The sequence below is a fragment of the Tupaia chinensis genome, unplaced genomic scaffold (genome assembly GCF_000334495.1).
Source record: "Tupaia chinensis unplaced genomic scaffold, TupChi_1.0 Scaffold143970_1, whole genome shotgun sequence".
NCBI lineage: Eukaryota > Metazoa > Chordata > Mammalia > Scandentia > Tupaiidae > Tupaia > Tupaia belangeri.
This window is the reverse complement of record NW_006203821.1, coordinates 1,001,156-1,013,818: the sequence shown is the minus strand read 5'-3', so window position 1 is coordinate 1,013,818 and position 12,663 is coordinate 1,001,156. Positions and strand designations below refer to the sequence as shown.

At 44.3% G+C, this 12,663-nt stretch overlaps 2 protein-coding genes across 2 annotated transcripts in view; one reads left to right on the top strand and one right to left on the bottom strand.

The window, feature by feature from the left end:
• Positions 1 to 7,862, top strand: part of CS (citrate synthase) — a 40,134-nt gene extending 32,272 nt beyond the window's left edge. The window contains exons 7-11 of the mRNA XM_006165608.3: positions 4,882 to 5,081; positions 5,619 to 5,748; positions 5,869 to 5,970; positions 6,854 to 7,063; positions 7,415 to 7,862. Of these exons, the coding sequence (XP_006165670.1) occupies positions 4,882 to 5,081; positions 5,619 to 5,748; positions 5,869 to 5,970; positions 6,854 to 7,063; positions 7,415 to 7,585 (813 nt within the window). The 3' untranslated portion in view covers positions 7,586 to 7,862. The remainder of the gene's footprint in view (positions 1 to 4,881; positions 5,082 to 5,618; positions 5,749 to 5,868; positions 5,971 to 6,853; positions 7,064 to 7,414) is intronic.
• Positions 7,863 to 9,678: 1,816 nt separating this feature from the next.
• The window catches only part of COQ10A (coenzyme Q10A), a 3,472-nt gene continuing 487 nt past the window's right edge, over positions 9,679 to 12,663 (bottom strand). The window contains exons 2-6 of the mRNA XM_006165642.2: positions 12,264 to 12,508; positions 11,997 to 12,143; positions 11,099 to 11,291; positions 10,790 to 10,891; positions 9,679 to 10,480 (exon numbers count right to left, since the gene is read on the bottom strand). Coding sequence (XP_006165704.1) covers positions 10,313 to 10,480; positions 10,790 to 10,891; positions 11,099 to 11,291; positions 11,997 to 12,143; positions 12,264 to 12,508 — 855 coding nt within the window. The 3' untranslated portion in view covers positions 9,679 to 10,312. The remainder of the gene's footprint in view (positions 10,481 to 10,789; positions 10,892 to 11,098; positions 11,292 to 11,996; positions 12,144 to 12,263; positions 12,509 to 12,663) is intronic.

The following is a 12,663-nucleotide window of genomic DNA, read 5'->3' as shown; positions in this document are numbered from 1 at the left end:
ATATATATATATATATATCTTCTTTTAATTAACCAGTTGCCAATTAGGGTTTCCTTTCTCATTTTTCCAGCCAGTGGTATGCATAGAAATAGGGGAAAGAATCACCTCTGTTCTGAACATCACTTCTGTTTCATCATTCACTAAGTATCAATAGATCACTGATCCTAGGTAAGTATTCAGGACTCTCCCCACCCATTATACAAATATCCACTGGGTGCCTACTAAATGTCAGCATTATTCTGTTTCCCTCTGAAATACAGATGATTCCTCAGTAATCACCACAAAATCTCAATTTAGGAAATTTTATGTTCTTATTTACACACTGAAAAGGGTGGGAAGAGAGTCACCTCTGTGCTTTGGATTTCCTGTTTTCACTACGGTTATGCGAGCAACTACCAGGAATAACCTTTTAAAGGCAAGCAAACAAACAAACAAAAACACTCCAAAGGCATCTATCCTGACACGAGACTATATTTCACTACATGTCAAGTAAGAACATGAGCCAGAATTTTGAGGAGCTCAGTGATAGAGGTGAAGAGACTTATCATTCTTGCCTACAGTAGAAAGGAAGAAGGTTAAAGTCCCCTCATTCCCCAAGACGCCCAACCCACTTCAATTCATCTCTCAAAACAGAATTTCTTAAATGTTAGAGGCCAGTGATAAATAAACTATCCACAGTACAATCCAGCACACAAAAGCAAAATACACAGAGAACTGAAAGAACCACAACAGTTATACAAAGCAAGACCTGTCATCACCACGTTCAATGTACTATGCTATTTTCCATTATCTTTCATCTTTGATAAATGCTCTTAAAAACCCACACTATGGGGACCAGCAACTGGCGTAATGGCTATATCGCTGGACTCCCATGTAGTCGACCGCAGTTTGAGTCCCAGACTTGGTGGCTTAAACTCATGCCAGCGTATATGCGTGCGTACCCAAGATCCCAAGAGCAGAATGGAGGAGAAGGGATTGCAGTGTGGCCATTCCCCCTGGTGTGGCCATCCTCCCAAGTGGGTTATTTATTGTTTTCCGTCTCTTTATCTCTCTGGTGAACGCACGCACTCTATAGCAAAAATCTCTCTCAAAAAAAAAAAAAATTTAGGTGGGAGAGTGGTTTCTTTTGATTAAGGGAAACCTCTACCTTTTAGAGATATATACTTAAATATTCAGACATTGAGGGGCCCGCAGGTGGCATGGAGGTTAAGGTGACTAGATGCCACAGGCTGCCTCCGTGGTTGAACCCAGCAGCTTGAAAATCATACTGGACACGTGTGTGTGTACGCCCAAAAATCTTTAGAGGAGAAGTGAGAAAGGATTGTGGTGTGACCAGCCCCTTGGGGGCTGGGGTGGTTTCTTTCTTTCCCTCTCTCTCTCGCTATCTCTGCCTCTCTCTGGCAAGTGCATGTGCCCCATAGAAAAAAACTTCAAAAAAAAAAATTTTTCACACATAGAAATAAATGATATCTATGGCCAGTGGCATGGCCACCCCCCTTAGGGAGTGATCTATCTATCTCTCTCTCTCTCTCTCTCTCTCTGGCAAGCACATGTGACCTTTAACAAAACTGAAAAAAGAAAAAGAAAGTGGTTTCTGTGGCCAGCTGGTGGTATGGTGGTTCAGGCAGCTAGATTCCATATGGTCACCTTCCCAATTCTAGTCTTAGACCCAAAAGCTTGAAAAACATACCAGATGTGTACGTGCATGACCAAAATCCTGATAAGAGAAATAAAGAAGGGATTGCAGTGTTAACCATCTCCTATACCTTCTGGCAAAGTTTTTTTTAAAAAGGAACTATGATGGGACCAGCAGTTAGCATAATGGCTATGTTGCTGGACTCCCACGTAGTCGACCGCGGGTCACGGCCCCGACCCACTGGCTTAAACTCATGCCAGGCGCATGTGTTTGCGTGCCCAAGATCCCGAGAGGAGAATGGAGGAGAAGGGATTGCGGCATGGCCATCCCCCCGGGGGGTGATTTCTCGCTGTCTCTGTCTCTCTCTGTCTATCTGGCGAGAGATAGCAAAAACTCTCCCCCCAAAAAAGGAACTATGTTATTTCTGGAATTTTTCTTAAAATAATTGGGGAGAGGGGCCAGCAGGCGGCATGGAGGTTATAGCAGCTAGATGCCATATAGCCCACTGTGCAGTCCCAGACCCAGCAGCTTAAAAATCATGCCAGGCTTGTGTGCATGCTTACCCAAAATCCTAAGAGGAGAATGGAGGAGGAGAGACTGTGGCATGGCCATCCTCCTTGGGAGTGATTTTTCACTCTTTCTCTCTGTCTCTGGCAAGCACATGTGCCCTATAACAAAACTAAATAATAATAATAATAATAATTTGGGAGGTGAGAGCGGAAAGTGAATAAGGGTATAGATGAAACAAGAGTAGCCATCAAAAGGAATAAGTTCAAGAGATCTGTAGTACACATGGTGACTATATTAAATAACAGTATGTTCCTTTTCTTTTTCTCCTTTTTTTTGTTTTACTTGCCAGAGGGCACATAGGCACTCCAGAGAGAAACAAAGGGAGGAGAAGAAAGCACTCCCCAGTGGGGCATGGTCACATGTCAGTCCCCTTCCTCTCTCATTTCTCCCTCCTATTGGGATTTCGGCATGTAGTCACACCAAGCACTTACCAGGGCCTGGATTTGAACTGTGGTTGGCTGAATGGGATCTGGCTCCCTTAACTACTGGGCCATGGGACTGGCCCAACAATGTATTATTATATACTTGAAAATTGCTAAGAGAATAGATTTTAAATGTTCTCACCACAATAAAATAAGTATGTAAGGTAATGGATATGTTGATTCACTGGTTCACAGTGTTTACATATATAAACTTTTTTTAAGTTTGCTGTAGGGTATATGCACTCACCAGAGAGGAGGAAAATAAGAAATCGCCTGTGGGGGGAGGGGCAGTGGCCATGTCTCAATCCCTTTTCCATTCTCTCAGGATTTGGGGCACTCACGCACATGTGTCTGGCCTGATTTTTAATCCACCAGACCTAGGGCTCAAACTGCATAGTTGGCCATATGGGATCCATCCACTTTAACCACCAGGCCACTGGCCAGCCCACTATTTATTTCTTCCACCAGAGACAGACATGTACCATCAGCAGGGTCCTCACACTGCAGTTCAGCCCCAATCTCAGCCAGTCAGAATCACAGGCATGTGTGTACACGTGTGTGTAGGGAGCTCTCAGGATGTGAACTTGAGACCATCTCATATGGCTTCAACATCTTAGAGCACTGCACTACGGCTGAGCCTAAAAACATCTTTTTTTTCTTTTAGAATTTATTTAGGGGACCAGCAGGTGGAATGGTGGTTAAGGCACTGGACATTCCCACGTGGCCAACCATGGTTCACGTCTTGGACCTGGTGGCTTACTTTCTCACTTCCCCTCTCTCTCTTTGTGTCTCTCTCTGGCCAAGTTGAAAAAAATGAATGAATAAATGAAAAAATAAATTATTATTTTTAAAAATATATTATTAAGATTAAAATTTATTAGTATTTTTAAATTTGATATAGGACACATGCATTCACCAGAGACAGAGGAAGTAAGAGTAAGCAAGAGAGAGGGAGGGAGGGAAAGTGAGAAAGCAAGCTACCAGGTCTGGGACTCAAACCACAGTTGGCCATGTGAGAGTCCAGCATCTTAACCACATTACTTGCTGGCCCCCTAAAAACATCTTATACACCATAAATAAAAATGATTTTTTTCTCTTTTTTTCCTCATGCCCCCAGATCCAGGACTTGAACTGTACTATCAGCCATGTGGTATTTAGTCACCCTAACTACCTTGCCACTGGTTGGCCCTATAATTCTTATTTGTTACTTTTTTAAAAGATGGCCATGAGTGATCATTATTTTAAGCTAGGTGGTACTTAGTAGGTATGGGTAGCTTTGCATAAGTTACTTATCCTGGCCAAGCCCCAGTTTCCTCATCTGTAATTTGAAGGCTATATTATTTTACAGGATTGTTGTAAGAAGAGATTTTTTTTTTAATGCAAATGATATATCAGGCACAGTAATTATTATATAGTATGTGCTTTAGTGGAAGCCTTTGTTACTAAAAAACTGAATACTACTCTTTGATGCTTGCAATGTATAGTGAATTTTCTTTGGAAGATGAAACAGAATTATGATTATTTTTTAGAGAGAGAGATTTTTGCTATAAGGGTGCATGGCGCTTGCCAGAGAGACAGAAAGAGAGAAATCACCCCCCAGGGGGATGGCTATGCAGCAATCCCTTCTCCATTCTCCTCTCAGGATCTTGGACATGCACGCACACATTTCCCAACGTGAGATTTAAGCCACCAGATCCAGGATTCGAACCGCAATTGACTACATGGGAGTCCAGCTACATAACCATTATGCCATCTGTTGTTCCTCACAATTAATTATTAAGCTTAGTGTCTTACCACATATTGGGTTGTCAGAAAAGTCGTGATGTATTTTTCTCTACGCAAAAAAAATCATGACTTTCCGACAATGCAATGCATTGAGTGCAAAGTCATATATAGTAGGAAAAGATTGCAATTAATCGCATCAAGATTCAAACCCGAATTTGGCATTTAACTAACTGAATACTATGAGCCTTGGTTCCCTTATCTGTAAAATGGTGGTTATTATATATTGTATAGGGTAAGAATTAGTGATAATGTTGTAAACATAAGATAGTACTGTTAGTTGTTTAGTGCAGTGGCTAGGTCTTGATAATTACTTGGTTAAATGGTATTTGCTTGTAAACATATTCAGTATATAATCACTGTGCTCATAACCATCAACTCAAATAGCCCAATCCACAGAGGACGAACCCTGCCTAATTCTTCTTTGCTGATAATTCCTTTTTTCCCTCCATCTTTCGCTTCTCCCATCAGCTGATTTACGAAGACTGTATGGATCTGATTGCAAAGCTACCTTGTGTTGCAGCGAAGATCTACCGGAATCTCTACCGGGAGGGCAGCAGTATTGGGGCTATTGACTCTAAGCTGGACTGGTCTCACAATTTCACCAACATGTTAGGCTATACTGATGCTCAGTTCACTGAGCTCATGCGCTTGTACCTCACCATTCACAGGTGAGCTGGACCCAGCCACCATAGCCACCAGATGCCTAGATGGGTGGGAAATTTTTAAAAAGCCCCTTAATGTCTTCTGGGAACAGATGGTAGGCAGCAAGGAAATAGAAACTTCATAAGGGATATACAAGGCAAGAAAGGGGTCTAATAAGGAAGATCAGAAGACCTAGGGAAATTACTGTAACCATGCTAAGGACAAGATGGTGCTTCCAGCTGGGAAAAGATACTAGCCACTCATAGTAGGTGGACCTTCAGCTTCCCCGGAGCACCCTCTTCTGGCCACTGCTATTAAAGCTGGGGTGGGAGTCAGAGTGCTGGGGACATAAGCATCAACTAGTAACCTCTCCAGCTCTGTGGATTCGTGAACAAAAGCTGGTAATGAGATTAAGACGTCTTTTACAAGAGCTTCGGTATAACTGACTGGCTATGACTGGTATGAGTCTTTAACTAGGCTAGTATGTGACAAATATGAACTGCAAGATCTGTTTCCATAATCTGCTTTCTCTCCCCATGTCCTCCCTTCTTACTTCACTCCAGTGATCATGAAGGCGGCAACGTAAGTGCCCATACCAGCCACTTGGTGGGCAGTGCCCTTTCAGACCCTTACCTGTCCTTTGCAGCAGCCATGAATGGGCTGGCAGGGCCTCTACATGGATTAGCAAATCAGGTAAGACTATTCTTTTTCCTTTCCTGCTCCATGTTTTCCTTACACAACAATTTTTTCCTGATTTTGAATTTCTTCATGGCATATGAATTGATGTTTCTTCCCCAAAAACCTTACCTGTAGGAAGTGCTTGTATGGCTAACACAACTACAGAAGGAAGTTGGCAAAGACGTGTCAGATGAGAAGTTGCGAGACTACATCTGGAACACACTCAACTCAGGACGGGTAAGCAGAGATGCTTAGCAACTAAGAAAGAAGCTAAGATCCAAGCTTTTTTCTCTTTAAAATTTTCCAGAGAGTGCATGCACTCACCAGAGAGAGAGAAAGTGAGAAAGCACCTCCCATAGGAGATGGCCACACTTTAGTCCCTCTCCTCCGTTTCTCCTTTGAAGATTTTAGGCACGTATGCACAGGTGATCAGTGTGTTTTTCAAGCCACCAGGTCTGAGACTCGAACCCTAGTCATCCATGTGGGATCAAGCTGCCTTAACCACCATGCCACCAGCTGGCCCCATGTTTTTCAATTTGAGAGAATATTGAGGAGCCAGCAGGTGGTGTGGTAGTTAAGGGTGCTGAACTCCCACATGGCTGATCACGGTTGAGTCCTGGACCTGGCAGCTTGCTTTCTTGTTTTCTCTTGCTCTCGCTCTGTTCCTCTCTGGTCAAATTAAAATAAATAAAGTTAAATAAAACAATTATTTAAGAAAAATATTGAGAGATTCTTAAATTAGATTAGTTGTGGTTTTTTTTTTGTTGTTTTTTTTTTTTGAGAGGTTTTTTTTTTGCTATAGGGTGCATGTGCTCGCCAGACAGACAGAGAGAGAGAGAGACAGAGAGACAGAAAGCAGGAAATCACCCCCCAGGGGGGATGGCCATGCCGCAGTCCTTTCTCCTCCATTCTCCTCTTGGGATCTTGGGCACGCACGCACACGCGCCCAGCATGAGTTTAAGCCACCGGGTCCGGGACTCGAACCGCAGTCGACTACATGGGAGTCCAGTAACATAGCCATTATGCTAACTGCTGGTCCCGATTAGTTGGTTTTTTAATTCTATTTATCTACCCTGATAAATTTAGTAAACCAACTGCCTTTTTTCCTCACCTTTTATAGGTTGTCCCAGGCTATGGCCATGCGGTACTAAGGAAGACTGATCCACGATATACCTGTCAGCGGGAATTTGCTCTGAAACACCTGCCTAATGACCCCCTGTTTAAGCTGGTTGCTCAGCTGTACAAGATAGTGCCCAATATCCTTTTAGAGCAGGGCAAAGCCAAGAATCCTTGGCCCAATGTTGACGCTCATAGTGGGGTGCTGCTCCAGGTGAGTCCTCACTTTCCTACTTTCCTTCTTAATTTGTAACCAAACTGTACTACTCTCTTCCATGCACAAAGTCAACTCTGTAGTCAGAGCAAGAATTCACAGACCACCTCCTTCATAGATCCTTTTCATAAAGTCGCCTGTGGCAGGGGTCAGGGTTGGAGATTGGGATCTCTTTTCAGAATCTCAATTGCTATACTTTTCCCAGTGTCATTTCCATCTAAGGCTGACTGGGCTAAATCCCTAAAAATAAAATAAAGAGGAAAATGTAGCCCCTAAGCTTTCTATCACCCTGGACTTAAATATGCCAGTGCCTGTTTACCTTTAACAAAGCTTTTCTCTTCTATCTTACAGTACTACGGCATGACGGAGATGAATTACTACACGGTCCTGTTTGGGGTGTCACGGGCCCTGGGTGTACTGGCACAGCTCATCTGGAGCCGAGCCCTAGGTTTCCCTCTAGAAAGGCCCAAATCCATGAGCACGGATGGTCTGATGAAGTTTGTGGACTCTAAGTCAGGGTAAAACTGGAGACTGGGGAAAACCAACTACCAGAAAATGAGGAAGCTTAAAAAAAAAGTATATCTTTGTTTTGTTCCAGGGGGGCCTTTAAGATTTAAGATTAAATTGTATCTGAGGCACTGATAGTACATTTGAAGTTAAAATATAAATTAAGACTTTAAAATTTGAAAAATCACCCCTTTCCTAATTAGCTCCCTTCCCCTGCCTGGTATGAGTTGTCCATCAACTATAGGATGACCAGGACTAAAGCCAAGTGGTAAGTGTGAGAATCTGGCCCCTCAGTCAAAGCTGGTTGCAGAAAATCTGCAGTCACTTTGGAGCTTTTGCTTCTACTTTGTGAGCCCTCAAAATAAGCCACCAAACCAGGACTCTGCCTCTTCTGTTTCCATAGGAATCATGTTGGATTTTCAGCTATACAAAGCCCCACAGCCCTCTTCCGCACACAAAACACCTCCTAGCAAGACCTACTGGTTGGCTGGGCATACTTGGGTAATCTTATGCTACCCAGTGACCATAAAAGCATGGCATTTGTGATTGGCACCCAGTGTTTTATTTCTTTTTAAAATTATCCCGTTAAAATTAAGGCCTAGAGTATTTTGTTTCCCATTACTTTAATACCTCCTTCAAGACTTTCTATACCTGCTGCTCCTCAAACTGAGGATGCTCTGGACTTTCCCCTCTTGGTTTCTACTAGAGATCTTCTGACTTGTGGTCTTTCCCAGTCATTTGGCTTTATCAGTGCTTCATGTGAATTAAGCTGTTACTTCCATAGAACATAAACCACTCCCTGACCACCACCACCCCCCGCCCCCTTTTAATATGATGTGGGACACAGAACAGACACTCAGGAACAACCAGCATTATATCTTCGTAGTCTGATCCCAAGGGTACTAACATCTCTTTTTGAACAGGGAAATGAGTCAAGATTGGACATGGTCTCCTTTAAATATCAGGTCATGGGGCTGAGGACATTAAAAATAGTAAGCATCCTTCCTCACCCCTTACTATAAGAAAATATTCCCTTATTTATCAATGTCTTATTCCTGCCCCTCCCCTAAGAGTTCACAGTGTGATGTTTATTTGAGAAGCTCCATTTGCACAGGTTTTCAGTGACTCAGAATGTCCTGCTGCCTTTTCTTTGAGAAAGGATTGAGATACACTCCTGCTGTGCCCCCCTTCCCTCAGAACTCTTGCCTGTGTTTGTGTGGATCCCTAGTCCCCAGAACCACACTGTTGAGATGGACACACTGTAAACCCCTGGGTAACTGTCAAGTCATAACGCAGACTTCAGGTTGTTCTGTATAAAATGAAAAATAAATGTTTTTATTAACAATGCTTGAGCCTGCTATTAAATAAGACCTTGATGAATCTTTTATAAAGTAAGGAAACTGACTAGAGCGATCTCAAACTTTGTAGTTTCTAAGTTCCTTTAGGATTCTTGTGCATTCCTTTATCTGTAGGTAAGTTTGATATTCTTTTACCAAAATCAGAGGAAAGGGTCTCTGTGAGACTCCTAGAGATTTCTACCTTTCCTCAAAGTTAGGAAGTCCTTTACCTTTAGCCCCTGTTCTTCCTAATCTGATACGGTAGACTACTCAAGGACTACGCCTGAGACCTCGCAAGTGCCTATGTGATTAATCCAAGAATTGGTCCAGCCCACTGGGTGAAAGGAACAAACTGTTCCAAGGATAAATGTGCTAGGGCTGCTAGCTTAAAGCCTGAGCCACAAGAGGGCTCAAGTACTACACTGGAATACCTTCTCTTTGCACCTTCCCTTGGGGAAGCCCTCAGAATAACAAGAGGTGGTCCTGAAGGCATCAGATGTTTGAGCCGTCTGAGACCAGATGATTCTGTGTTGCGACTCTTGTTCCAACTGACCTTCTGAAAAAGTCTATAAATAGGCAAGGGGTGGGAACTAGGTCCTGGCTTGTAAAATGTGCTACTAAAGTTAGCAGGGACGTTATGTCCAAGAGGCTTTCTCACACCTTCCCTCCCCCAGGGAAGGAAACCATGATTTTTTCCTTTACTATATCTACATTCCCCACCCCACCCCACCAAGAAACAATACCAAAAAAAAAAAAAAAAAAAAAGCCAAATGCACACTGTCACAGTTTATTGAAATTTTATAAAAACTCAGGCCAAGTGAAATAAGGTACAAACCAAGAGTACAAACACAACTTTGTTCAGTGCTTTTTTTCTCCTTGGCCCTATGGCATTAATGGTAAGAAAGCCCTTGCTCTCTTGCCAGGCAGCATGGAAATAGTTTCAAAGTGAGGCTACATGGATTTCAAGCTGGGGGCAGGTTGCTTTCTGAGGAATCTCAGGACAAAAGTTCTTTACCACCTAGAACATCTGTACCAGAGAAAAAGCTAAATTTATTAAGTTCTTAGAGAAGTTGTTGTCTTTCCCTGGTCAGAATTAAGATGCCCTCCCTAACATGCCCAGAGACAACCACACAGTCCTGATTCTAATTCAGTGTAAAAAGGCTGCAGGCATACAGAGCTGTAAGGATGAGCCTGATCCTTTCCTAGGCGTGTGTTATTTCCGTATCTGCTGCCTTTTCCTAGCATTTCCAGCTAGTATAGAGCCTAATTTCTGGGGTATTAAGAGTAGGAACAGTATTCTGAACACAGACTCCTCTTACATTAGATCAGGAGCCAAACCAAATAAATAAGAGAATTAGATGGGGAGGAGGGCAGATTAGGATAGGCTAGAGAACAGTCCTTTGTCTCATGTCTGGTGCACCTCATGGAACATCAGTTCACGGGGGATGGCCGTTTCTGGACCAAACTTGGTGGCTGCCCGGCGTTCGAAGGCAGCAACATTCTGTTTGACAACCTCATCAAAAAACATGGTGGCCAGCTGGGAGTGCAGCAGAGAACGAAATTCAAAGGAAATCTGGGAATGGGTAAGAGACAGAAACTCTTGAAAACTATGTTGAATAGTTCCTGGCCAAATTAACGATGCTGTACCTCAGTGCTTTTTCTCCCTTTCCCCTTCTCCCTTATGTGGCCTAAAGAGTCCTAACTTAGGACTGAGCGTGGAGTACAAGTTTGATATGAGCTCAGACTTGTATAATCTCATCGACCCAGGATATGCTAAGTGCTACCTATACTTAAATAGCCCTGTCACAGTATACCAGCCCTGTTCCCACCCCCCTTCCACACAGCCAGTCCTAGACCCATGCAGTGTGACCTACTGACTCACCGAAAAGTCCACTGTGCAAGTTCGGGGGTAGGCAGGGATACCAGGGCTGAATCGCCAAATGGTCTCTAAGTGATTGAAGAGCTTACCATCAGTGCAAACAGCCTAGAATAGGACACACAGGTAGTTAAATATTTTTACTAAGTATGGGTGGCAAAAAAATTGTAAGCCATTTTCCTTCTATCATTTTAATGAGGGAATATTTGACAACAGACATAAAGATCATTACAAGGAAGGCCACGTTGGCCCTTAAACGTGAAAATGCTAAGAAACACAAACACTTCCTGGTCAACCCCTCCAGACAGGCCTCACCTTGACCATGTGAGGTTTGACCATGGAAACCGCAGAGGTATAACGTTCTATGACAGGTGGAAAGCCAACCTCCAACTGGGCCTTCAGGTGACCCTTACGGCTGGATACCACCAGAGACTTCTTACACCAGGGCACAAACTCGCGATACTCTTGGACATTGGATACCACCTCGTACATCTCCTGCATTGAGTACCTAGGGGAGGGGAATCAACAGAGAAGCCAAGAACTGCCAGCTGGGTCAGGCTCCTCCTTACCATCTGCCCTCAAGTCATGCTTTTGCCCACAGTCATGCACCTTCAGGGGCCAGCAATCCCAAACAGGCTTGGGTAAATGACCTCTCAAAAGCTACTTTATATCTTGCAGTTTACAGAATGCTTTTGCATTCATTATTTTGATCTTAAGAGTGACCATCTAGGGATGAGAGAAAATCGGTTTTGCTGCTGAGCACATGAGGATGAGATCCCAGCTTTACAACGTTTTTAAGGTAAATTACTTGTGCTTCCATTTCTCATCTATATAAATCAGAAGGAATAACTGCCTGATTCATAAATTTGAGGATCAAATGGAATACTGAGCAAGTGGGAAGTGTTCAATAAGTTAGCTCTTATACTGTGCACAGCACGTGTAAAAAAAGTTCACCAGAGAATAACCTGTTGTCTCAGTAATATGTCTATGCATAGTCCAACTCTAGTCCCATTTCACTTAATACACATGCACCCCCAAGAAGAGAGACATTAAGGTTGGAAGGCTGGAAGGAGATGATAAAGGATCAGAGCTGAGGAGAGAAGGGCCAAGGATGAATCTTGCCCACTACCGATCCCCTTACACTCTAGCCTGGACATGATTGTTTGGAGGGGAAGAGGAGGCGGAGTGATGCTGGGCAGAGGAGGATGCTCACCCCATGATCCTACGTTCCGAATAAGCCTTTCGCTTGTTGGTGAACGGGGCAGCAAAGCCCATGAAGGAACGGCTGGGAGGTAAGCCAGCCTCAGCTGCTAAGACCTGGGCAGCTCGGGGCAAGAAGAGGCTGCAGGAGATCAGAAACCTAAGGCGGAAAGGAAAGGAGAGGCAACGTTATGACTTTCTATTCCTCAGCCATTTCCACGTGAAGGGGAAGAGGTGCATTCCAGGGGAAGGTCGTCCAAACAAGTTTTTCCCTCAGCACCTGCTCCAACCCGCCAGGCTTCCTGGCCAGGCGGTCACGAGTGCGAAAGGTCGAGGGCAGCTGAGGACAGGCCCACGGGTGGGGATAGGAAAAAGCGGGGTGCGTGCTAAGCGCCATTTGCCTCTGACTGGGGCTCTGCTGCCGCTGAAAGTTGACTCGGGGAGCCTCCTGCCCCCGGAGCCCCGCCGAGCCTTTATTGCCAGGGCGAGGGCCAAGCAGTGGCCGGGCAGCTCCGAGGACTTGCCCTAGTGCTTAAGTGGCAAAAGCGCCCCCCCTGCCGCGCCTGCATCCCAGACTATAACCCTCCCCAGCGGAACCTTGGGGTCCTGGGCGACCCCATCCCTCCCGCCAGGAGGCCCGCGCCTGCCTCTCACCTCACTGGTCGCGGCGGGCCCGGTGG